Source organism: Pipra filicauda, unplaced genomic scaffold (genome assembly GCF_003945595.2).
Source record: "Pipra filicauda isolate LSUMZ 115617 unplaced genomic scaffold, ASM394559v2 scaffold65_size3143899_pilon, whole genome shotgun sequence".
Taxonomy (NCBI): domain Eukaryota; kingdom Metazoa; phylum Chordata; class Aves; order Passeriformes; family Pipridae; genus Pipra; species Pipra filicauda.
This window is the reverse complement of record NW_024104820.1, coordinates 2957811-2982203: the sequence shown is the minus strand read 5'-3', so window position 1 is coordinate 2982203 and position 24393 is coordinate 2957811. Positions and strand designations below refer to the sequence as shown.

General features: G+C 40.0%; 1 protein-coding gene across 2 annotated transcripts in view; it reads right to left on the bottom strand.

Annotated features, from left to right (window-relative positions):
- FAM171A1 (family with sequence similarity 171 member A1) overlaps positions 1-24393 on the bottom strand; it is an 88747-nt gene that overhangs the window by 29254 nt on the left and 35100 nt on the right. The window contains exons 2-3 of one of the 2 annotated variants that reach the window (XM_027720591.2): positions 7958-8185; positions 2056-2148 (exon numbers count right to left, since the gene is read on the bottom strand). In XM_027720591.2, the coding sequence (XP_027576392.1) occupies positions 2056-2148; positions 7958-8185 (321 nt within the window). The remainder of the gene's footprint in view (positions 1-2055; positions 2149-7957; positions 8186-24393) is intronic. The other variant, XM_027720592.2, reaches the window with a different exon arrangement.

Sequence of the window (24393 nt, the reverse complement as noted above, 5' to 3'; positions counted from 1 at the left end):
CTGTGCTGGTATTAAATAACTTAAATGACCCAGTGGCTGGCAAGCTCCATCCCTCACAATTACTGACAGAGCACAGCAGTGGATTGTAATGCCATCATGAAAATGAAGCTGCCTGCATCAATTCAGACAAACTTCTCAATTGCATAATAAGTTGCTTGCTTGATTAATTATTCAAATGCAATTGGTAACTTACTGTACTAAGACAGGCCATTCTTTCCCTTTGACTGGTGCTTCAAACACCAGTGTTGCCAGCCTGTTCCTGGTATAATGAGTTCTGGTTTGCTCTCATTTTTGCATTAAGGTAATTCCTGATCAGCTCTTTTGAAGCAGCACGAGGTTACTGGGAAGCAAATTGGAGAAATAACAGAGAAAAACTAGGTCACAAGGATTTTGGATCAAGACTAGAGAGCCTCCATTCAAATACTGGAACAATGTCTAGGCTGTCTTTCATTTAGGCTTCATTACAAGAGAATTCTCAAGAAAAGAAATGTGGACTGGACCTATAAAATAGATTTTACTGGGCAAGGCTGAGAGTTCAAATTCCAACCCTTAGAATACCCGAGGTACCAACTTCTTCCTCTTTCTCTACTATCCCAGCAAAACCAGTTATATTATTCAAATTTAAATATATTGGGAACACACTGGATCAATTCAATGAAGGGAGAAACATCATGTGGAAAATATTTAGGAGTCTCACTCAGCTGTTAAATGTCCCTCTAGTCCTTTAAAAGTATCACCTATTTTTTGAAGGAAGCTGTAAACATGAAAATACTGTCCTTTTTCAGTTAATTGTATAATATTAGCACATTTGCAAAAGAACACCATGATAGTAGAATGCTGTTGGTAAACAATGGTTCATGTTTTGCCTAATGGAAGCCCTTGTGGTTCAACACAGTTCACCGTCCATCTAATTTACCCCATTAGACAATGTCAGGTCTCCAATTGCAGAATATATGTACAGCAGCTGTGCTGTTCTCCAGCTTCTTCTGAGCATTCCATCAGCTACCTAATTTATTTAATGCTTTTTCAGCTCCAGTCACATCTAGTGCTATCATTAATGAAAAGCCTATTGTGTCTGGATGGTTTCTAACTCTAAAAAAAAAATGTCAGGATGGCATAATTGTATCATATTCCCTCAGATAAAACAAGGTTATCTTGGAATATTATTGAGGGCAGTATTCCCTTGTTTATTAACTATCCAGGAGAGTTTAAAATGATGGTAAGCATAAGACACGTGAATAAGACACCATTTATGCACAATAAGAGTGCTCACAGAAAAGAGGTCCCCTTGTTCTGGTTCATCAAGGTATCTTTTAAAGCTTCTGTTCTTTTGTTAACCTCAGCTATCACATCAATTAGACTATTTTAGGTTGGATCCCTAAGTCAGATGAATATTGTATTGTTTACTGTGCAGTTCAGAAAACATTGTTCATCTGACTGATACTAAAGTTGCTTTAACATCTGAGTTTGGCTTTACAAAGAAGTTTTTCAAACTGTATTTTTCTAAAACAGTAAGTTTCATCCTGTACTATGTGTGTTTGCAGGCAGTCTGACAAAGGGTCCAAGGAAATACTTAAGAAAAATAAGTTTACACAGGGTATACAACAATGCAGATACAATAAATTTTCAGTTTTTCTGTGCCCAAAATTTTAAGTCATTCACACTAGGAAGCAAGAAACAAAATGGAATGAAAGAAAATTCTTAGACAATAAGAACATCACAAAATGTCTACTGCAAGGATGGTTAAATGAGGCTACATGAAAAAACATCCAACAGATAGTGTACGAAATTTAATCTCTACCTCTCAAATAGCACACTGAAGTCCCAACTCCTTTATTACCATGTAACTTGAATTCTCTAGTCACAGCAGCTAGGGATGAATTCAGCTATTAATTTGGTAAAACCATCCCACAGAGAAGCATTCCTCAGGGAACTCAGAACTCCCCACAGAATACCAGTCTCACCCACAGGACAGAGCTCAGAAAGTATCAGGCTGTCAGGCTTTTTGTTTAGTGCCCCTCAGATTTCAATTCCAACTTCCAAAAGCCAGCATACCTTGAAATCCTGAGACTATCTGGACTACATCATCATAGACCATCAGAGTAGCTGAGCGTTCAGGAAGAAGGCCGAGGCTCAGTGAAGAGAACACTGTGGGAGAGAAGGGGTTTAAGTGGGATATATTTAAATTCTTATAAACATAACCCAACAACAGCACTTACTTTCTTCTACATTTTTGCAAAAGCAGGCCACAGAAAATATTAAAATCGTATTGTATACATGACAGAAACCACACACACTTTCTAAACCAGCTACATTGCCAGAGTAATTATTATTGAACTAAACAACATGTTCTACGCTTTGCCTCCTGCACATTCTGCATAGTAGCTCAAAGTACAGAAGTGCACAGTGTAAAGCAGGGTTTCATGGAGCAAATCCCAGCTCCACAGAAAGACATGCCATTACATAAAGAGAAGAGAAACACTAACTCAGTCTGGCTGATTTATTTTTCTGTACAATGGCTATACTTCTTACCTCAGAAAGATTTTAATGAAACCTAACTTTTAAGTACTTTGAGATGCTTACATAAGTCATACAGAAAGGCAAAGCATGATGAATAAGTCAGAATAATTTGCTTTAAAATACAGCATGTCCTTGCTGAGTCACCACCTACACCAGAGAAGTGTTATATATATAGCAGAACTAGTCATCCTACCAGTGGTGCAAAAGGGGACAGATAAATGATATTTGCTGCAAGAAGTCTGCCTGCAAGGACCTCCCTTTGCACTGGGTACTGACATTCCTTACAGGGGGCTGTGTCTATATGCACACACATCTTTGCAGAGTGAAAAACAGGATTTAATTTCATGCTGAGTTCTTCAGACCCAAAAGACCAGAAATGTGGAAGGAGTTAGCCACCGAGCACACCTGACTCCCACATCCATGAAAACAGTAAGGAGAATGACTGCCTATAGTCCACCTGTGGCTTTCAAAGACAGAAGGAGAAGACTGATGCAGACTAGTAATTTTTGTTAACTGGGCAGCATCCTACATTTGCACTTGGAAAGTATTCATCCCAGTCTGAAGTGACCACAAGCTGAGGAAGACATTCCCAGAACCAGTTAGTAGAAGAACAGTGCAAACTCTTCTGATTTTCTGGAACTTCATCAATTTCCCCTAAATTATTACATATTACTTAATCCAAGAACCACTATAAATGTTAGCTACCAATAGGGAGACTACTGTTTTTCTGTTTTAAGAAATATATTCTCTTTTTAGAGATCAGAAATTTTAGTGTTTGGAAGAAGTAAAGGAGAAAGGAGAAGAAACTAGGAGAAACACACTGATAAGAACCACCATCTAAAAGATGGTCTTAACAATACAAATGAACATTAAAATAAATTAAAATAAAATAAGTTATTGCAAGTACAGCTGAGAATTTTCTTTCCAACAACCTACATGTAAACAGATCTACACATCAAGCATCATAAGTAAGAAAGCCTAGCATAAGTAGCACTAAAGCCACACAATTACAAAATTTGTTTGTCTTTACTCCAGTAACTTAATTTGTATGAAGAAAGCTAATATAATTTAGACACCCTGGGGAGCTCAATACAGTAAACTATGCCAACATCTTCTTCCACATACGCCAGACTATAATGAATATATAACTTCTAAACTTCCCTAGGGCTTTTCTGCACAATCATTTCTCAGCATGACAAAGACAGAAAGACATAGTCTTCAAGGCCAGAAGGATGACAGTGATGATCCAGCCTTATTCCTGTATAACTACAGCCTTCCCTGAATTAATTACTGCTTTAGATTCAATAGCTGTACCTAAACTTGAAAACATGTGGTAGAAAAACTATCTAAATTTCTTTTACAGGTGTCCAGCAGTGAAGAACACACCACATCAATGTTCCAGTGAATAATTATGAGGGTGGATAAACTATGTGCCTCTTTACCCATCAGAATTTATTGAGATTAGATTTCCAGCCATTTGATCTTTTTACACAAGCCCTCTAGACAGAAGAATTCTCTCTTACCAGTTTCCTGTTCTCTATGAGGGCATTGATAGACTATGATCAAATTACCCCATGAACTTTCTCTCTAGTGAACAAAATAAATTAAGCACTTTAAAGTCTTTCCCTGTAAGCCATACCTTCCAATCTTTTAATCACTCCTGATAAAACTGCAGTTTTAAACATTCTCCTTGAAGTGTGGATCCAGAAGTGGACACACATTTCCCTGAGTGGCTGCACCAAGGACAAGTCCTGAAATACTACACTCCACCTTCTCAGTTTTTACCTTATTTTTACAGCTGAACTATTCCAGATGAGCTCTCCTCTCCCAAAAATACCACAAGCATCATCCTCTGCCATGCCTTCCCATGACTTTCCTGGGTTAGATGGGTTAGGGTTAGTTTCTTCTCTGCAGCTGGTAGAGTACAGTGCGTTGGATTCAGTATGACAGTAATGTTGATAGCACACTGATGTTTTGGTTGTCGCTGAGTAGTGCTTACTCTAAGTCAAGAACTTTGCAGTTCTCCATGTTTTGTCAATGAGGAGCTGCACAAGAAGCTGGGAGGGAGCACAGCCAGGACAGCTGATCCAAACTGGACAGAGGGATGCTCCACACCACAGAAGGTCCTGGCCAGTATATAAGCTGGGGGGAGTTGTCTGGGAGGGGTCAACTGCTGCTCAGAAATGGGCTGAACAATTGTCTTGTGCATCACTTGTTTTACCTGGGTTTTACTCCTCACTCTTTTTGTTATGTCTCTTATTATTATTATTACAAAATTTTACTTTATTTTAATTATTAAACTGCTCTTATATCAACCCATGTTTTTTACCCTTTTATGATTCTACTCCCCACCCACTGAGGCTGGGTGGGGGCGAGCAGATGCCTGGTACTTAGTTGATTGCTGGATTTAAACCATGACACTGGCCCTACCACCTAGTCTGAATTGTGCTGTCTCAGCAACTGCCCTCTCTTCACTGCATACACTAGTCCAAAAAAGTGTCCTTTTAAATAAGTATTATCCATCATAAATGTATTCTTCCGAATTATTTAACAAAGAAAAATCTATGCATAGTTAAGAACAGACTGATGAAAACAGCTTCCATCACGAACACTTCAACAACTCAAGTGATGTTAAATTAATGAACTGTTAAGAAGTGGAATCATGGCTCTGCTGATAAATATTTTAATGGAAAAAGAGATCTTAATCTTTTCCTCCTACCATTTATCACTATGCAAATAAATAATCCTCCTGCTTAAGTGGCAAAGAGTTAGTAATTATTTTGGTTAATATAAGAATAGTTCATTTTTGTCAAATGAGAACAGAAAACCCTCGATGCTTACTTCTTGAAGCTATCACAATTATATCACAAGTTCAGTGGCTGCACAGCTTTTCAGCATAAGGTTATAACTACTGCATATTGATTGTGATGGGAGAATCCTGATTCTTTGGCAAAGTTCTGCTGCAGTACTTTATACATTACCATCTTATAGCTTTCAAACCTACTCCCTGCTCGTGGTTATCATTTCAACATTTGAAGAAAATATGTCCATAGTTCATTTCCCAGAGCACACAGGATGGCACATCAGCTTAAAACACTGCCATGGGTAGAACACTGCTCCGAGTGGGGCTTCTGCTCTGTGGGTGACAGCTCCTAGAACTGTCAAAAGGCATTTTCAGGAAGTGAGGATCCAGCTGTATGGGTGTGCCCAGACTGCACAATGCAGAATGAAGACTGAGATATGCTGCCTGTTCCCCTTCATTCAAACCAGCTTAAAAAATAACAATAAGACAACTTGCTCATTTTTCAAAACTTCTAACTACTATGCTGATTACAAGCATGATAGGCCTCTAAATACAGGGCATTTAAATACAAACAGTTATTGGAAAGTTTTTTAAAGACTATAGGCATCTTAGTCAATACAAAAAATAATAGCCTAATTATCTTGGGCCTCAACTTTTATGCCACATCCCTTTTCAGGACATTCTAAGAACAACCCTATTAAGTCTACAAGGGGTGTATCAAGTTGTAACTTGTTGTTTCTTTAATCTAAGAAAGGATTAAGTTCAAGGTACAGAAAGCAAATGAAAGGATTCCACTTCTAATTAAATCAATGGCAAAGTACCTACCGGTTTCAATGGGTGAGAATCTGAGGTGAAAGGAATCTATGTTCTGAGTTAAGCTCATGTTTCAGCCATGGAAAGAAAGATTTTGTGGAACCTATACAATTACTGCTCTTTAAACTTCAATGACTTACTAAAACAAAAATGCCCTGTTTCATTCTCTTCCCTCAAAACCAATATTTAAGAAAAAGTAACAAGCAAAAACCTAACCAAACAAACTCCAGGCTGTGGAAGAGTACATTGCATTCAAAAGATCTAGGGTATGAGTAAGAAAGATGAGACACAAGGCAAGAAAAGGTTATTGCATGCTTTAATCATTTAAGATTGTCTTAAAAAAGCACATGAAGTATGCTGAGGAAGATGCACTTCATCTTATTTAGATAGAAAAAAAACCCAAGGAAATTTCTGAACAGTGACAGAACAACTATAGCTGAAAGGGATCTCTGGACGTCACCCGCTTCCACCAAGCAGAGTTTTGAATGTCTTTAAAGATGGAAATTTCACAACCTTTCTGGGTTGTGAAATTCCAATCTTTGACTACTGCTGCTGTAAAGAAATACTGCCTTTTTTTTATTTGAAACTCTCCCAGCTGCAACTCATTTCAGTTACTTCTTATTCTTTCACTACACCCCAAAGAGCCTGGCTTAGTCTTTGCTGCTCCATTAAGTAGCTGAAAAACATGGCAGAATACAGGACAGAAAACGTAGAAGTCAGTCTTATCTTATCTGAAGCAAGTGAATGCAGATAAGTAAACAGCATGTTGAAATGCCTAAAGCATAATTCTGAGTTTGAAGAGATTCACGTTCCTTTCCCCTTCTGAAAATATATTTGCTGCTTGACCTTGCAGCAAGTCACGCAGTCCTTCTGGCTATGGTGATAGTAATAAATAAAATAGAGCCAAGGCATGGAATTCAACTCTGCCCTGGGAACATGTACACTAAATATTAGTGCACTTAAAACCCGTCATGGCTTTGGCCCAGGCTAATTATCAAATCTGAGGTGATATTTAGGTGTGATTTGGGTACAATAAAGCATAGGACCGTTCCCAAATTACTTGGACTCTGATTGTGGCTGGGGATTAGAGGAAAGGCAGATGAAACTAGGGATGTGACCTTCATATAGATGTTACATCTCAAGGATTGAAAGCCACCCTCAATCTCTTCTATTTAGAGGTACAGAAATAAGTTTCATGACTCAGTTTTCCCTCACATACAACTAATGTCAAGTATCTCCCTTTCCATACAATTTTGAGGCATTCTGATAAAAACTGACATGCAAGTATTACTGTTATATTTGTTTGCCTGTGGAAGAAACAAACCATGCTAATTAAGTTAGTAAAAATCCTTACATCTGGATAACATAACTGCAGATTAAAACTGTCCTATGGACATGGCCAAGAACTAAAAGGGCAGGACATTTTTTGTACACCACAGCCTACAGTGCAACAGTTGTTGCTACACCTTGGGGGAGAAACAAATGAATGCCTCGCAGCTGCTGAAACAAAGCTCTTGGAAACAGAGTTCCCATAAAGAAAAAGATCTGGGATGGATTTCCATTTCCTATGGAGCTGTAAGAACACCAACAGTTGTTTGAAAACTGATGTAGCACTGTATTGAGGACAAGCCAGGAGGAGAGTGAATCTCTGCACAGCCCTGATGCTGCAGTTTAACTGAGGAATAAACATTACTATTTTTGAAAGGCGCAGATGTTTCTCCTCCCACCCAGGATCTCAAGCATTGATACACATCATAAAAAACTGCGTAACTTCCTTTAGATGCAAAATCTTACCTCAGAACAAAAATAAAGATCTCTTACCAGGCAATCTTACAGGTTTCCATGGTGCAGAATTTGGCACATATGCATGTTTACTAGCAGTCACTATCAGCTGATTGCCCAACTTATACTGAAACTTGAGGAAGGCAGTGCCATCTGCTCCTGAGGTTCCAGATGCAATGGAGATCTGGTTGGTAAAAATCTCAATGAAGGCTTCAGTTACTGGCTGATGTGTGCTGGCATCGCTTACATGGACCTTCAGCGTTACTTCTGTAATGACAAACAACCACAGCAATTATCATCTGAAAAGCTTCTGCAGGAGGCAGAAGTTAGAACATGCTGACACACCAGTGACTGGAAAGACACTGGGCTCTGACACTTTGGTGCCACACACAACCTCTTGTACTGGCCTGCAGTTCTCCATTTCAAGCAGGCAATCTTTAGAGACACTGCAGATTCTGTCACAGGGAAGACCAGATTCTGAATTATTGCCTGACTGCTAACTTCAACTGTGGAGGCATCTATATTCCACCTGTGACCCACATGTTGTTGGGCAGCACATCACCAGGGGCAGCCAGTATTGCTTTTGATGGGCAACACACCAATCACACAGTACTACTGTAATTCTAAATGTGTGTGCTATCAAACATCATGTATTAGTCACGGATGGCATGTAAGGTCCCTACTTTGCTGGCGCCTCTGCTCCTGCCAGCCTTCTCCAGCACCAGTGGGGAGAGGGAAAGGCTGGAAGTGGGCTGTGCTGCCTCACCCCTTCCCCAAAACAATTCTCTCCCTGTAGCAAACAGAGGAAATCTGCTGTGACAGAAGCCCAAGAAAGTGGGCTTTGAAGCAGGCTGTGCTACAATGGAGAACTCTGGTGGGAGAGATTGCCCCAGCTGGCACAAGACTTCCCTGGTGATGTCTAACTAAGGTGGTGAAATCCCACAAGATCAGGTCTATGTCCTCAAAGCACAGGACAACTAGGTGGGATGCAGAGTGCTAGGAGTGAGGAAGAGAGGAACACTTCCTCCTCCTCTCTGTTCACCAGCCCTTTTTCTGTGACATTTCTGCCCAAATGTCAGAGCCCCTAGAGTGTCAGCCTGTCAGCCCTGACACTACTGTCCCCATATACTACTGGTGAACGTGAGAAGCAAAGAAGTGATGTTTAAGGCAGCCAGGAGAATCATACATCTTGCAGATATGATTCAGAAGCTAACACAATGGACTACATTTTCCTTGAGTAATTTGCCATTTTTTCCAGAAACTAATTACTAGTTTAAACGTTTCCAGATGTACAATACTTGCCCACTCCGGGCACTCCATGCATTGTGTCACCAGGCTTTTGTAACATAACATGGACTGGCTTGTGCAAGACAGTCCCTCTGGAAGGCATTCCTCCATATCTACGATTATTTTCCTGTGCTTGCAATAGTTCCTCTGCCTCATGCTCTAAAGTAGCAGCTGTTGACTTTCTGCAGTAACTATGACTTAAATGCAATGATCCAATGCCTCTACCGAGACACTCCTTGGTTTTTTTTTTCATTTCCAGTTGCCTTGTTTTCCTAAATGAATACCTCCCTCCCTCTTTTCTCTTCTCTCCCATTCTCCCCTTTCTCTCATTCCTACCCTAATTTTTGAAAATTCTGTTGTTCTTGCATGAAGTCCCCTACATCAGCTTACTACATTCCCCAAGGTAGTAGAGGGTATTTGCCAACTCTCTTTTTGTGTCAGGGGACTTAAACCTCTCACAAGCAAGATGCTTACACTCCATGCACAACTCATTTCTGCATGTGATGTCCAGAAAAAGAGAGCGTGATCCCTTTTTCATATATACTTAAAACCAATACACTGATTTCTACAGAACAGTATTGGTGGTACAGTTCTGTTCTATTACTACTGTGCCTTACAATTTTAAGAACTTGCATATGGCAAGACATAACACCAAGAAGAACAACAAGGAACAAAATCTCTGTTTTGAGTTTCAATAGTGAAATGACACAACTGAGTATTCTGAGAAACATAGCGTAACAGCATAAAATTTTAAAAGGATGTCAGAATTTAATACAAAAACATCAGAACATCTGTCCTAAAGGCATTTGAGCCAGAAATATATTGGGTCCTTTTATAAGCTGAGACCCTCTGTCTGAATGCTGCAGTACTGAAAACACAAATATTGGGCAGCCCTGAACAAAAACCCCATTAGAGAAAGTCATCATCATCACAGCCCTCACTTTAGAACTTGGCAATAGAGGATGCCAATTTAGATGGGATCAGCATGAAATACATTCTAGCTATTAAAGATTCTGGACTTCTTCCCAGTTTTGCATATAGTAGTCAAAGCAAACAATGTATATTGAAAACCTGTGTCCATACACTGTGGTGCACACATACAGACTGCCTCCTTAGAAACCTTGCTTTGACCACCAAGAAACTTGTGATGTCTTGTGCATGTGAAAGGCAGCCACATTAATCAAAGGAGGAATGCATATGTATTTATGTATTTACAAACTGTACATGTATTTACAAACATGAGGACAAAAGGCAATATAAATTTTAATTTTCAAAATGTGCAGGAACTATATGCTTAGATCCAAAGTCAGATAGCTGTGCTCTTAGTATTTTCCACTTTGAATTGCCTAGCAAAGAATGCTGAAGAACAGATGAGGTTAAGAATAATGGGTGATGCATTAAAGGGGAAGCAAGAGAACAGGACAAGCTGAACATTGCTGCTAGCAATTTTAGTAACACATTAGTTTTCTAAAACAACCACATATAAGAAGCAACCAAGGAGCTCTGGAATATTAAATATTAATTAAGGAAGAAGGTAAGAAAACAACAGAAGTATCAAATCTATTTAATTCTTTACAGACAACCAAAATTCTAGAATAGAGACTACTACTAGAATTGATTAAGAAACAAAAACTGATAAAATTCTTTTGTATACACAAATCCATGTCTCTCTTCTCAAATCAGAGAGCTAACCATGAGTATCTCCAGTAGGAACTTTCTTTATCCTTCACTTCATAGCTATGTAAAGATTTCTGTCTGCATCCTTCTCTCTGGTAAGGAGGGATTTAAGGGTTTCCAAAATCCTCTTTCCAAACAGAAACGACAAAGGTCATCATCCAAGATGGAAGACTGATGTCCTGAAAGGCAACAGACTGGAACTGCTGTTCCAAACCACAGTTCCTAGATCAGACACTGAGCTTTTTTCTCCTCCTTTTTGATATTTAGACTTTTTTCCTGAGAAGATAAGAGAAAATTCTAGCACCCTGAACAACCCTAATTCCTTTTCATGTGTTATCTTCCCTGACATACGTGTGAAATGTATACAACTTGCTTAATTCAGAGTTTTCTCCCACACAACAGCTCCCTTTTTTTTCTTATCTAATGCAGCAGTAAAGTCATGAACATTAAACCTGCATTATCACTGTAATTTCCACAGCAACGGAATTAAAATCTTAAAACTGGAGGGAAATTGTTGAAGAAAACATCATCTCAAACAGTGATATGATGAGAACAACCTATAAAGAGAGACAGTCAGTTTCATAATTGCATATTCAGACACTTCTTGAAAATCAAGAGGACTGAAGGAGGGAAATAAAAGAGAAGAGTAGGGGCAGCAAGTGACCCAAGATCAGTCTGACCTCAAATTAAGAGGGAGGTCTTAGACTGAAACATTAGGTATAGTACAAGAAATTAATTAGAAAAAGCTGCTTAGAAGACTCATTATTAGCTGAGGAATAGAGTGTTTAAAATATCTGGCAAATTTTTTAGTTGGTACTCTCAGCAAAACAGATATATTATTCTTGAGTTTTACAGCCTACCACAGCAAGGAGGTCACAGAGAATTAAGGACACATGAACTCAGAGAAGGAAGAACATCTGCAGTAAACAGGGAGCACAATGGAGGCAGGGAACTGAGAAGATAAACTCCGAGAACATGAACTGCTAAAGAGAAGCCTCTTTCATTCTCCCACAGATTTGTCATACTGTTGTATGTACAGCAAGAATATTTAATTACTAAGTTGTGAAGGAGCTTTGCTCTGAGCTACTAGTGAGGTCCTGGACATAAAGGGGACATAAAGGTGAAAAGTGCTGAAGTTTTTTCATTCAAGAGCAAAGCAGAGGTGGCTGAGGTGACAGACCCCAGCTGATGAATTTACCCACAGCAGCTGTGGTCTCTCTCACCTCCCCAGACAAGCCAGCCACATTCAGAACAGGCTATGCCTGAGTGATAGCCCTGTCTAATGTACCTGGGTCCTGACCAGTGTGGTGTGAATGTGACTCTTTCAGACCTTGGCTGTCCTAGCACATGCTGCCCCGCTGGCTTGCAGTGCAGCACAGGTGGGCACAGGTAGAGAGGAGAGTCATTTGCCTGCACCACTAGCACATGCCCTGTCATTATATTCTTACAGGAAAGATTCATGTCCAAAGCAAGAGCCACTAAGGATAACCATTCATTTCCAGAAAATAAACCACAGGCAAAGAGATCCTTCCTGGATGGGCAAAAAGCCTACATGTCCCTGTCTAGAAGTGCAGGTAGGAATGGGCCGCTTACAGATGTTAAATAGTGCAACCTGCAATTCTGCTTCAAAAACCCCAAAGCAAAGCAGGAAAAAGAGGCTAGTGGGAAAACAGCAAATAAAACCAGCAAATACAGGGGTAAATTCCACAAAGAGATCAAGGCTGATGTATGTGTATGCTCAAGCAAGTAAGTCTTTTCTCTTACAGTCATGTTCCTTTGTCTTCTTTCAAGCAATAACATCTTGTTTTTCAAATGAGTGCAAACCAAAACTACTAGTTACCATGAAAACAGCTGCTTACTGTGTAACTTCCTCTCAGTCTCCTAGTTCCAAATTTATTGTAAGCTATATAAAAAACTCCAGTATCTTCAAGGTTATAATTTGGGAAAGTGAAAAAAAAAAGACAAAAAAACCCTTAAATGGTAGCATTCCAATCCAGAATCCCATCTGTCTTCTTAATCTGATTTTGAGATTTTACTACGTCTAAACTTTCTCTGAGCAATCCTTCCTGTGCCATCTGCTATATGAACCCTATTGCCTCCCCTGAAATACAATTAACCTTAAGACAACTACTTTTGCAGTTGTAACCCCTTCTTGGACTCACAACTGCTCTTTATATTGCTGTGAACTCTGAGTTTGGGAATAGTTTCCTTCAGAACTGGTATCCTCAGTGCTGTCTTCTATAACCAATCCTTGAATAATGAAAAGCACTGGGTTTTGGTGGTTTTGGGTTTCGGTTGGTTGTTGGTTGGGTTTTTTTTTTAAATCAGTAATGTAACATAGAAAGAAAAATCCTGAGCGATCTGAGCAAAGGCAAACTGTCAGATCTCAAATACTGGAATAAACAGAGAAAAATTATGACACAGATTGGAAGTCAAAGATCACAATCCTATTTAGATCCCAATTCTGCTATTTGGTTTCTGTGCACACACCCCTCTGTCAGGCAGACTCCCACTGACGTCTGCTGGACAGATGATCTCTTTTGGGAATAGGCTGACACAGGCAGCCATTATCACTTAGCTTTTCCTTTGGGGGTCCTTTATCCATGGACAATGTCAGGATATTACCAAAGAAAGAGATATTTAAATTATCTAGGTTTTGATTAGAAAAAGAAAACTTCCTGCTCATTTGAAAAATGCCATTATGAACTTTATTTAAAATTGTATCCTCTGCTCTGACTGAGCTTACTGGCAACATGCCTGGCTTTGCATCCTACATGCCAAATGGATAAGCCTTTCTGCCTCTTAACCTTTTGCCCATGTGTGAGGTCAATCCTCAGCCAAACAATAGGATTTTCATTTATCTAAAGAAAAACATTTTCCTAGAAAAAGGAGTGTTCCCCATCCCCTAGCCACAGATGCCAACTCAAGCATCTACATATCATCATATCTTTCTAATGTGCTGCATCGATAAGGCTCTACTGACAACCACACTTCAAAATAGCAGCAGAGTAAGTTCATATGAAGAAAAGGAAACCTGTATGTAACATCCCTCCAAAAGTACACAGGTGGCAAACTAGGCATGCTTGCAGAAGATTGACAGCAAAGACAATGGTATCCCTTGTTCAGAACCAGCTCTGGTCCTCATTACAGGAAAATCAGTGGTGCTACACAACTTTCCCATCCACCACAGGTGACCAAGATTTCAACTGGAGTGAGTGTCTGCCACTGATTTCCAGGGAATCCAACCATGCAGAGGGCAGGATGCAGGAAGTTCAGTGATTCTCCAAATTATACCAAGGCTGCTGCAGTCCTGGCATCAAGAAGAAAGTTCCTTACTGCACTGGTCAGAACTCTAGTAAGGACCACACAACAGGGCTTGGTTCTCAGATCCAGATTTAGAAAAGATTTAGAAAGCAGAGGTTCAGAGAAGAGCCACAAAAAAATCCAGGGGACTGGGAAGCAGCCCTAGGACTGGCCATCTGAAGAACCTGACCTGTTATTGCAAGAGAAGGTTGGATCACTGTGCATACCAGGGAAACTGTAAAAAACAAGTCAGCTGAAGACCTTCAGTCTTGCTGACAGGGACAGCCAATAGCTGTACACTGAACCTAAGCAAATTCAGGTGCAACAAGAAAACAGGTTACTAGGTGGTGGATTCACTCAGGCTATGGGAAGATTTATTTTCTTAATTTTTTAATAGCTTTAATTTTAGTTCTAGGTGTTTAATTAAGGCTTAAAATTAATGTTAAGGGTTAAGAGAATTAAGGCTTGATTCTAGAACATTTATGAAGCCAGCCCAAATGGTCATCTGTGGTGCTTCTTTTTAGCACAGCAATCAGAATTTGCTAAACACTTTTGTGCTTTACAGGTCATGGGGAAGACTATCAGTATGGTCCTCTGCACACTGAGTACTTGCAGTGTGATGTCTATAATTTTAACTCTCACACCTCAGAGGTCAAGAAGGAACTTTCTTCCCCAAATGCACAATTGACTGATTTCTGGACCCCTCAGTTCAGGAAGGATATTGAGGTGCTGGAGCAGGTCCAGAGAAGAGCAATGAGTTGGGTGAAGGGACTTGAGCACAAGTCCTATGAGGAGAGGCTGGGGGAGCTGGGATTGTTCAGCCTGGAGAAGAGGAGGCTCAGGGGAGACTTCATCACTGTCTACAACTACCTGAAAGGAGGCTGTAGCCAGGTGGGCGTCGGTCTCTTCTCCCAGGCAACCAGCAGCAGGACAAGAGGGCACAGGCTTAAACTGTGCCAGGGGAGGTTTCGGTTGGATATTAGGAAGAAATTTTTTACAGAGAGAGTAATCAGACATTGGAATGGGCTGCCCAGGGAGGTGGTGGATTCACCGTCCCCGGAGGTTTTTAAGATGAGACTGGATGTGGCACTGAGTGCCATGGTCTAGTACATGGTGGTGTTGGATCAAGAGTTGGACTTGATGATCTCGGAGGTCTTTTCCAACTCGGTTGATTCTATGATTCTGAGTTTTCCTTTTATTCCTCCCCCTTGCTCTTCCTCAGAAACAGCAGAGACCTGGTGCAACGAGAGCTGACACAGAGAAGCCCCCATGTGATGCTCCAACTGTTCATCTTGCTCATCTCAGCTCTGTGGACAAGCAGGAGCCCAGGTTGTGAAGGAGGCTGCTCTCAGATGGCACTTGAGGCTTTTTCACCCTTCTCTGCAGCACAGGTTGATTCATCTGCATTTCTCATCTAATATTCCTTGCTGCTGCAAGTGCCTCAGGCATTGTTGGCACTAGTTTCTCTAGTGCACAAGAATTTAATTTCCAGGGGACTGAAATGGTTTATCTTAATTATCCAATAATTAGACTTAATCCTCAGTATTCGAACAAAGCAGTGGTCTATGATGTGAAGGTCAGACAGGTGTCCTCCTTGCCTCTTTGGGTTTAAAATCTATTAAACAAAGTATTTGGAAACTAAAATCATGAATACATCAGTTTATCTCAAAATACATTAATTCCTAGGGATAATGCACACAGATTTTAATAAAATGTCACAAAAAGAACTCTAGTATATGAACTAGAGTAATTTATGCCATGTACAGTGACAACCAGGTTACTACACAACCATGTACTCAAAGAGGAGGGAGGGGCAGTCGTAGGATAATAAAATAAAGACATTCATCATGCAACTGTCCAACATTTAAAAGAAGATTTGCATATTCTGACCTGCTAGAGCCTAGAGCATTACCACCAAAATTAATTTCTTGGGAAAAAAGGTAGGAATTTGCTTTAATTAAAAAAAGTGGGAGCTATATGCATAATGCCCAGATGAGACTCTGATACCCTATTGTTAAGTGATTAAACAAGCATTTATAATTAACTTGAAACTCACATGGCTATGAAACTCATGAATAGCAATAGTTGCATTAACAGGTCTGCCTTTGATCTCTACAGGAACTGTGCATGACACAAACTAATTTCATTTCCAAACCTTGTCTCTTAGACATGGAATTAAATAAAATACTGTCATGGAGCGCAGATGGAAGTTGAGTTTCAAAGCTTTAGCTTGCCTCATGCATAATGTATTCTTTACAAGTCATGAAAAAGTAATCCCCGCTTAAAACCCTCTTTTTTCATAATAGAGTTCTTTGAAACTCTGTTTGGAGATCAATATGGAATGAACAGTTAATGCACTGATATTTTCCAGTTGCTCAGCATTAGAGTTCTCCACTGACTCAAACAAGACCACAGCTGATTTTGCAACATCAGCTCTGAGGATAACGTGACATCAAGCTCAGCCACTGCGCAGCTCCAAGGGATTTTAAACCAACTTTATACCTAGTGCATCATCAGTCCAGTCTGGCGGGGAGCAGAAAGGGAAAGATTGGATTTGCTTAGCCACAAGTGGATGTGTTACATTTTATCAGAACAACTTTATCCTAACTCTATTAATAAAACTATGCATCTGATGAAAGCAATTTAAAGTAGATGTATTCCATGTTTAAGTGATATAATGTGTATGCAATGAGGCAGGGAGGTGACAAGTACTTTTTTTGCTCATTTCCAAGCAGCTTTAATCTTAAATTTAATCTCTACTTATTTCCAAAACCTATTGTGGAAGCAAACCTAGATATAACATTGGAAGAGTGTATTTTTACTGGAGTTGTTTGTTTTTAAACAAACCACTGCAACAATTGAAACAAATCCATCTCAAGTAACCCTCCACATTCCCATTGCAGCCTGCAATGCAAACTTTTCTCAGTACTCCACTGATGTAAACTCATACAGGTACAGAGGCAAACTATTGCGTTAAAATTCTATATAGGCACTTGCGCATTCCCTTTTTTCAAATAAGTCAATAGTCAATTTATAATCACTTGGAGAGGTTATCCCCAGCTGGCAGACAAGAAAATTAAATCATAGGTTAGACTACACATGGTGACAACCTCATTTCTTCAGCCCAGCCAGCCTGAGCAGACAGCTCTGCAGGGTGATGAGGAATGCAGCACTACTATTCAGCTATTCCACAGCAAAACCAGGAGCATCCCTTCCCATCTCTGTGGCCTGGCCGTGGACTCCTGCTCCTTGTCTTGTGGTGTCCTGCTGTTCCCTGGACCTGTCACTGTGCTGGTTCCATTTACTAACCCAGCACAGCACTGGCCTAACATATCAAATGGCTCAATGCCAGGTTATCAGGTTGAACTGCTGAAGCAACACAGCCTCAAGTGCCAAAATCAGCAGAAGAGGCAGGTGTGGGGGTGGAGAGTGGTGGCCAAGTGCAACACTGGCAGAGGGAAAGAAGGGAGTCAGGACCATCCCTGCTGGTTCATGGGCAATAAGGTTAGCTCCACTGTACCCCTACGGTCACTTTGGAAGGGAAGCCTGTCCATCCCCTGATCTAGGCAAGGTTGAGGTCAGTATTTGACAAGAACAGTTGCAGCAGACCTTTATTCTGCATTACTCCCAAATCCCATACTGATTCCCAAATGCTTCCCAACCTCTACTGCTGCATACTGGCACCACAGTAGTTAAACTTCCTGGCTCCATAAGAACAGGATGCTTGTGACAATGCCAGGAAAGGGTTTGATATGGAGCAGTGAGGACTTCTGCACAGGCACTACACAGTGTTTACAACCGCTCTTGAACACTCAAAAACCTCTACAATCCTGTTGGTATTTCTGGCTGGGTGGACGGAGGAGGTTACTGTTGTTTTCTCCTAACCGTAAAAAGATTGCTTTTATCAACATTTCTACATGCCACTTGCTGCAACTTCTATTTTCTTCTCACTACAGCACCTGGATTTAATCACCACCCAACTTATCAACATTTAAACTTTCTTACTCTCCAAAAATATTTACTATATTTCCATGTTTTCGAGGTTTTTCTGTTTCAAACAACATTTAAATTTCCTCATTTGGACTAGCTTAAAAATTTAATTAACCTGTGATCTTGATCTTCTTCTAGATAATGAATAAGAACTTCAAATAAAATAGGACCCACTACAGTTCCCTTCATCCTAACACAGTAAAACATCTGCAGCTTAACACACGGCCATTTATTATTGCCCTTTGTCTACTCTTTCATCCAATCTCAATCACACAGCAGAAACCTTCTCATCCAAGTCAATTAATTTTTCAATTAATATTTTTGAACCAGGCTGCTGTACTGTCTGTATTTCAGCTATGATGACTGCATATATATGCAGAGAATACATAACTGACTCAGCAACCAAAACTTGCATCAGTTTAATTACCATAACAGCCACGGTGATTTTAATTCTTGGCAGGGGATTAATTTTAGGGCTGTTAAGATTTCATGAGAAAAAAATTATAATCAGACTAAAACTGTGAATTTTAAAAAGTTACTTTCTATTCCACTACACTGGAAGTCAATTATGTAAATCAGAAGTTACTGGCTCTTCCACAAATTCACAATCATAATGGGAAGGTACAGTTACACTTGCAATATTCACCTTTCTTACAGACTCATTGTATATAAAAACCAAAAAGTGACACTTAACAGGGGTTTGATAAGCTGCTCATACACCTTATATCGGTCTCCCTGATGGGAAGAGCACTGGAACATACCTTTGTATTTCTTGGTCACCTCGCAGCTCTGATTCCCAGTGGTGCTTATCACATTCCTATGACTACCTCTGTAGCTAGAAACAAAGGTTTGGAGGCCCATGAACCAAGTTTTGGGAATGTGTGAAAGTAACTTGGAGAAGTGTATTTGTTTGATGCCTTCCTAAAGTGGGGTCTGAAGGGGATGGCACTCTGCTGAAGGACTCTTGGGGTTCACAAATCAAAATGCTGAAGATCAATGGATCACAGCTGATCAAACAGATCGGTGAATTATCTGTTCTCTTTAGAGATCAATCTCAGTGTGAAGTGCTGTGACTGGCCAATAAATGACAGAAGAAGGCTGAAAGCAGATGAGCAAGGGCCAGGTGCACTGAAGCTCAGGGAATAATACAGGGTGTGACTGTGCACAGCTGCTGAAAACAGAGCTGACTGTATCTCAACACAAATGGGACCCGAGGGTGGCCTTTGTCTTAGATGAACAGCTATGTCATTTGAGTGAATCAATGGACTACACCACAGTTGAGTGGATCAAATCTTTCTCCAAGTTCATTAAAAGAGTGGGAATGTCTCCCAGACCAGCATGGGGAAGGCGTGTATACATGACTCCGACCAGCAGAGAGTATAAAAACTGGACAACTAGCAACACAAATAAATTCAAAGGCAGCTATGGGCTGGTTTCAACCCACATATTCCTTCTTGGTAGCTGGTGAAGCCCAGCACTGTGATGGTGAGCATATTACAGAGACCAGCAATATGTACCACACAACTTGCTGTTACTGTATTTCCTATTAACATTGGTATTGTTATTTCAGTATATTTTGTATCGTTGTGCTAAATCAAAAATCCCACGTAATGTTAAATATCTCCAAATAAATACATTTGATATTACACGTTCTACCCTCCACACACAGCCAACCTAAGAGTCTGGTCAGAGCATGCAGGACTTTGGCAAACATTTCCATTATTTACTAATTTGTCCATTTGGCAACATAAAGGAGTTAGTGCTTACACTCTGGCATAAACCCATCTTAGGGATTTATAGCTGTAAACAGCACCCTGCTCAAGGTCTCTCCCTCAGCACAGAATCTCCCAAATTCTTTCATTTTACCTTGTCTGTTTCTTATGCTTGTGCTGCAAAACACACATCTGCTTGTAAGTAACATTATCACACAGGGCTGCTGGCGTTTCCAGTCTGACAAATACGGCCACTTTCCCATTAACAAGCAGACATGTAGAACTGAAAACATTCCAGCGGTGTGCTCTGCTTCCTTGGCACAGGCAGCAACATGAATATTCTGTACGCCACTTAGTCTACACATTAAGCAAGCATTTGTATTAAAGTATTATACTGGTTTAAACAAACAGTTGTATGTTTGGAAAGTGATCTACTGCATGCAAGTAACACTTAAAGAGGAAGCAGGAAGAGAGCCTTTCTAAATACCCAACTCATACAGAGGCTAAACTTATACACAGAAGCTGCATAAAAAGGATGTTAATGTTGGTGGAATTTGCTGGGAAGCAAATGAAAAAGCAGATATAAAAAGACCAACAATCAACTTCTGAAAGGGCAAAATACGCTTTATGTGCCCAGAATAAATATAATGTTATTAGCACTTGGGGACACAGTTTAGTGGTGAACATGGCAGTGCTGGGTTAACAATTGGACTCAATGATCTTATAGGTCTTTTCCAACCTTAAAATTTCTACGATTAGCAGATGAAAGGTTCACATGTTATGCGTATATACGTACGCTAAGTTAAACTAAAAACACAAGGTACAGCTAATCACACTAAAAATGACAGCATTTACTTAAAGTTTCCTTGACACTATCAGTCCATACCACTTCCTCGAAACCCATTCAAAAAACAAGTTTACAGATACTTTCTTGAAGTTAAGAAAATATATATTTCACGCAGATATATCATCTCTTTGTTTGCAATTAATTATCTTCTCACATTTACAAAGGAACTGCTAAGAAAAATTATATTCAACAGTTAGCCAAAAATTTAAAGAAACCAGCCCAATAAATTTAAAACCTATTCTACCATGTTTAGTCATAAATACAATTCCAGTGAGTATTACATGAGTGTTACAGGTGTATTTATTTCAACACTGGTTTAATAACCCAAGTGGCCAGTTGTTCTCACGAGGCTGCAAAATTATTTAAGGGAAGCATAAAATGACAGCAGATTGCTATTACTGCTCAAAGTCGGCCTGAATTCCCAGGTAGCCTTGTGCTACCATAACAGCATGACTGAGACTTTCAGCCAGTAGCTGGACAAGCACAATATGCATAATTCTAAAGATCACAGAAAGTGGAGAGGTTAGGAAGTCCAGCAGCCTGTTGGAACTAGAGGTCTACTTTGAGGATGCTGACAATCACTTGAGTTGCCTTAGATGTTTACAAAGAGAAAAGAATTTGGGTCCACTACCCCAGTACAGGATCAGCCAACACACCACAGCAAAATAGCAATAGTTCTGATTCTACATAGTTACAACAAAATTATACAGGCACATTAACGTCTTCTACCTACAAACAAAACAATTAAAAATCCAATTGCCTTAAATGGCAACGTAAAGCAGTTTATCTGCAGACTCAAGTTTCTCCCAGAAATGACAGAGTTACGCTAATGCCAAGATGCTCAACATGAGTAAGAAGGATTTCAACTTCAGTTTTGGACCACTCAATCAGATATTCCCTTCCGAGCTGGTAGTTAAATAAAGAAAAGTCAAGGCAAGTAAAAATCATTACTAGCTAATGCAAATGAGACAATCTTTAATATTTGAACTTTAAGTTCATCTTTCCAGCCATTACATGAATATTAAAATTATGCTGAAATTATTTTGTGGTTATATTCACACACAGCCCAAAACGCTTGGGGTCACAAACAGCACATAACAGAAAGACAATCACTCGGCTAAGATACTCATAGTGTATAGATACTCATTTAAAACATGGTAATTCTTATGTTATCTGCAGTACCAAAGCCAAGCAAAACACAGTTCATGTTCTTTTCATTGGTATGCTTACATATAAAACACTGCTGCCTACTTTGGAAGCTCGTTTTTGGAATTCATTCTTGTTACTGCCATGTTAAAACTGTGGTGAAGTGGGTGGAATTACTTAAAATCTCTTTTCAACTAGGAACCTCAGCCAAAGTGTTTTCAAGAGCCACTGCTCCAATTCCCTTGGTAGAAAGGACTTTTAAAAAATGAAATAGGTAACTGTGAAGCATAATGGGTGAGATTTCATGATCCACTTAGGGATGCAGTGCTAAACTTACTGTCAACACAAACAGTGGTAGAAGCAGATGGCTTTGCAGGCCATAAGCTACTTTTGAACCATGCCTATCCTCTTCTGCAAATTAGAGGGGTTTCCTGGAAAAATGCCCTGGGGACTGCCTGTTACATCAGCTGTAACAAAGCCTGGACTCCAAAGATGCTGCCTTCATGTTGATAGTTCTCTGATTTCTGCTGCCCAGGCTACATCATGTGCAGAAAGGGTGTGTGAAAGGCAGCTGCACTACAAGCCCTGAAGCCTCTCTGGCAGGCAGAGCCATTGCAGAGCATCTTCCCAAGCCTAGGTCCCTGGAGCAGCGTAAGAAGGTGCTCAAGGCTGATGGTCTCTCACCCAGGAATCCTGGTCTGAAGACTCATTTGGCTTAAAACCACCACCTCTTTGGCATAATGAGCTGCTGTTGAAATAACTTGGATAAGATGACAAGACGTGTTCAGTACCTCAGCTATGAATTTTCAGAGCTGTTTGTGAAACACCTTGCTTCATATTTAGGTACCTTTGCCTTGCTGTTCTCCTGCTCCAAGGCTCCCTTACTTACTAATACACTTTTTTTTTTTTAAGGAGAAGGAGAAAGGTCTGCTGAATTCAATCAAGTGATTAATTTTAATAACCTCAAATAAATGCATTTACACTAGAGCAATATGTCTTGTTTAAACTTCATTTTATTTAAGTAGCAGTGACAGCAAATATGTTTAAATAGCAGACCTGCCACATTTTAAAACCAAAACAACAAAACACATGTACTTTACTTTGTCTCTCTCTGCAAGAGTTTGGGACAAACCACCCCAATTTTCACATAAGACTGTATCAACCTGCAGAGAAAAACAGGCTCCAGAAGTTCATTCTACAAAACATATAAAAATTTGAAATTGCTTTTTAAATTAAGATTGTTCATTTTTCAACAGCTTCATTGCAATCCTTGCTACTTTGCTCCCAAAAAGAGTCCTCCTGAAACATGCATCCTGTTTACACTACTTACTGCAGCAACAGCGGGCAGGCTGACTCCAGTAACTGTAGCAGCTCAGTTGCAAAGGTACCAAACCTTTTTCCCAAATCCATTAAATCCAGAGATAAAAGAAGCCCATAAATCATGTAGCGCAATATGTTGAATATCTGGAACACAGTATGATCATGAAGTTCAGAGCAGCAGGATGGCCCTTTGGTACACCAGAGCTCTGGAACTCCTACATCCAGGGTGTAGAAACACAGGTTCCAGCAGACTCACACAAAAGCAGCATCTTCCTCTCATTTTGTGTGGGCAGCCCTAATTGCTCTTGCCTATCACTCAGTTGCAACAGTTAAAGATGTTAGTTGACCTACTCACTTTTGAGGAAAGCAATCACCTGCCAGTCTTTTTGGTTTTTTTCCCCCCGTGGTAGCTTTTTTCAGGCTCTGTACAATGCCCTTAAACCCACAGATTACATCAAGAGAGTCACAAATGACACCTGAAAAAGAGCAAGTCATGAGGTTTACCAGTGTTATACTGCCATTTTTACTGTTACTGGATTTTTTAATATATTTTTAATAGGATCCATAAAAGCAAAAAGGCTAAAAACTACTGCCGAATGATGGAGTTTATTAAGATGGCAGTGGGGTTGCTTCTTGGTTTAGGGTTCTTAAGAAACAGTCACAGACTCTATTTAGGAAAAGGAGCTCTGAACTCAGAGAAAAAAATAGTAAAACAGGGGGTGAAAATGTTACAAAGATAGAGCAGCATCTAGCTTTTGCATGAGTTTAATTAAAGCCCATGAATAAATTTATTCTGACAGTTTGTTAGCTAGCAGAGGATCTACAAAATGTTTCATGTTCAGCAGGACTTTAACCTCCTGTTCCATAAAAAAAAGATGAGTGAATGTATCCTTGTGAAGGGAGGGCCTTTGGTCTGATCTGGGATGAACAGTAACTGGACTCTAACACCATAGGCACTCAGCTAACAGCTGAAAGCCTGCCTGGTTACCTGCTGTACCTGTCACTTGGGTAAAATGGGAGGGGACAGGAAGACATGGGAAGAGGTGGACAATCTCCATCCACTGCAACAGGGAAACGAGAATGAGGAGAGATGCTTACAGGACAGGTAAAGGTCCAAGATAAGGGCTTTTCTTCCCAAATACTGACTCTCCTTCCTTTAGAAGTCTTTATCACATTCCAGTAATTCCAATCAG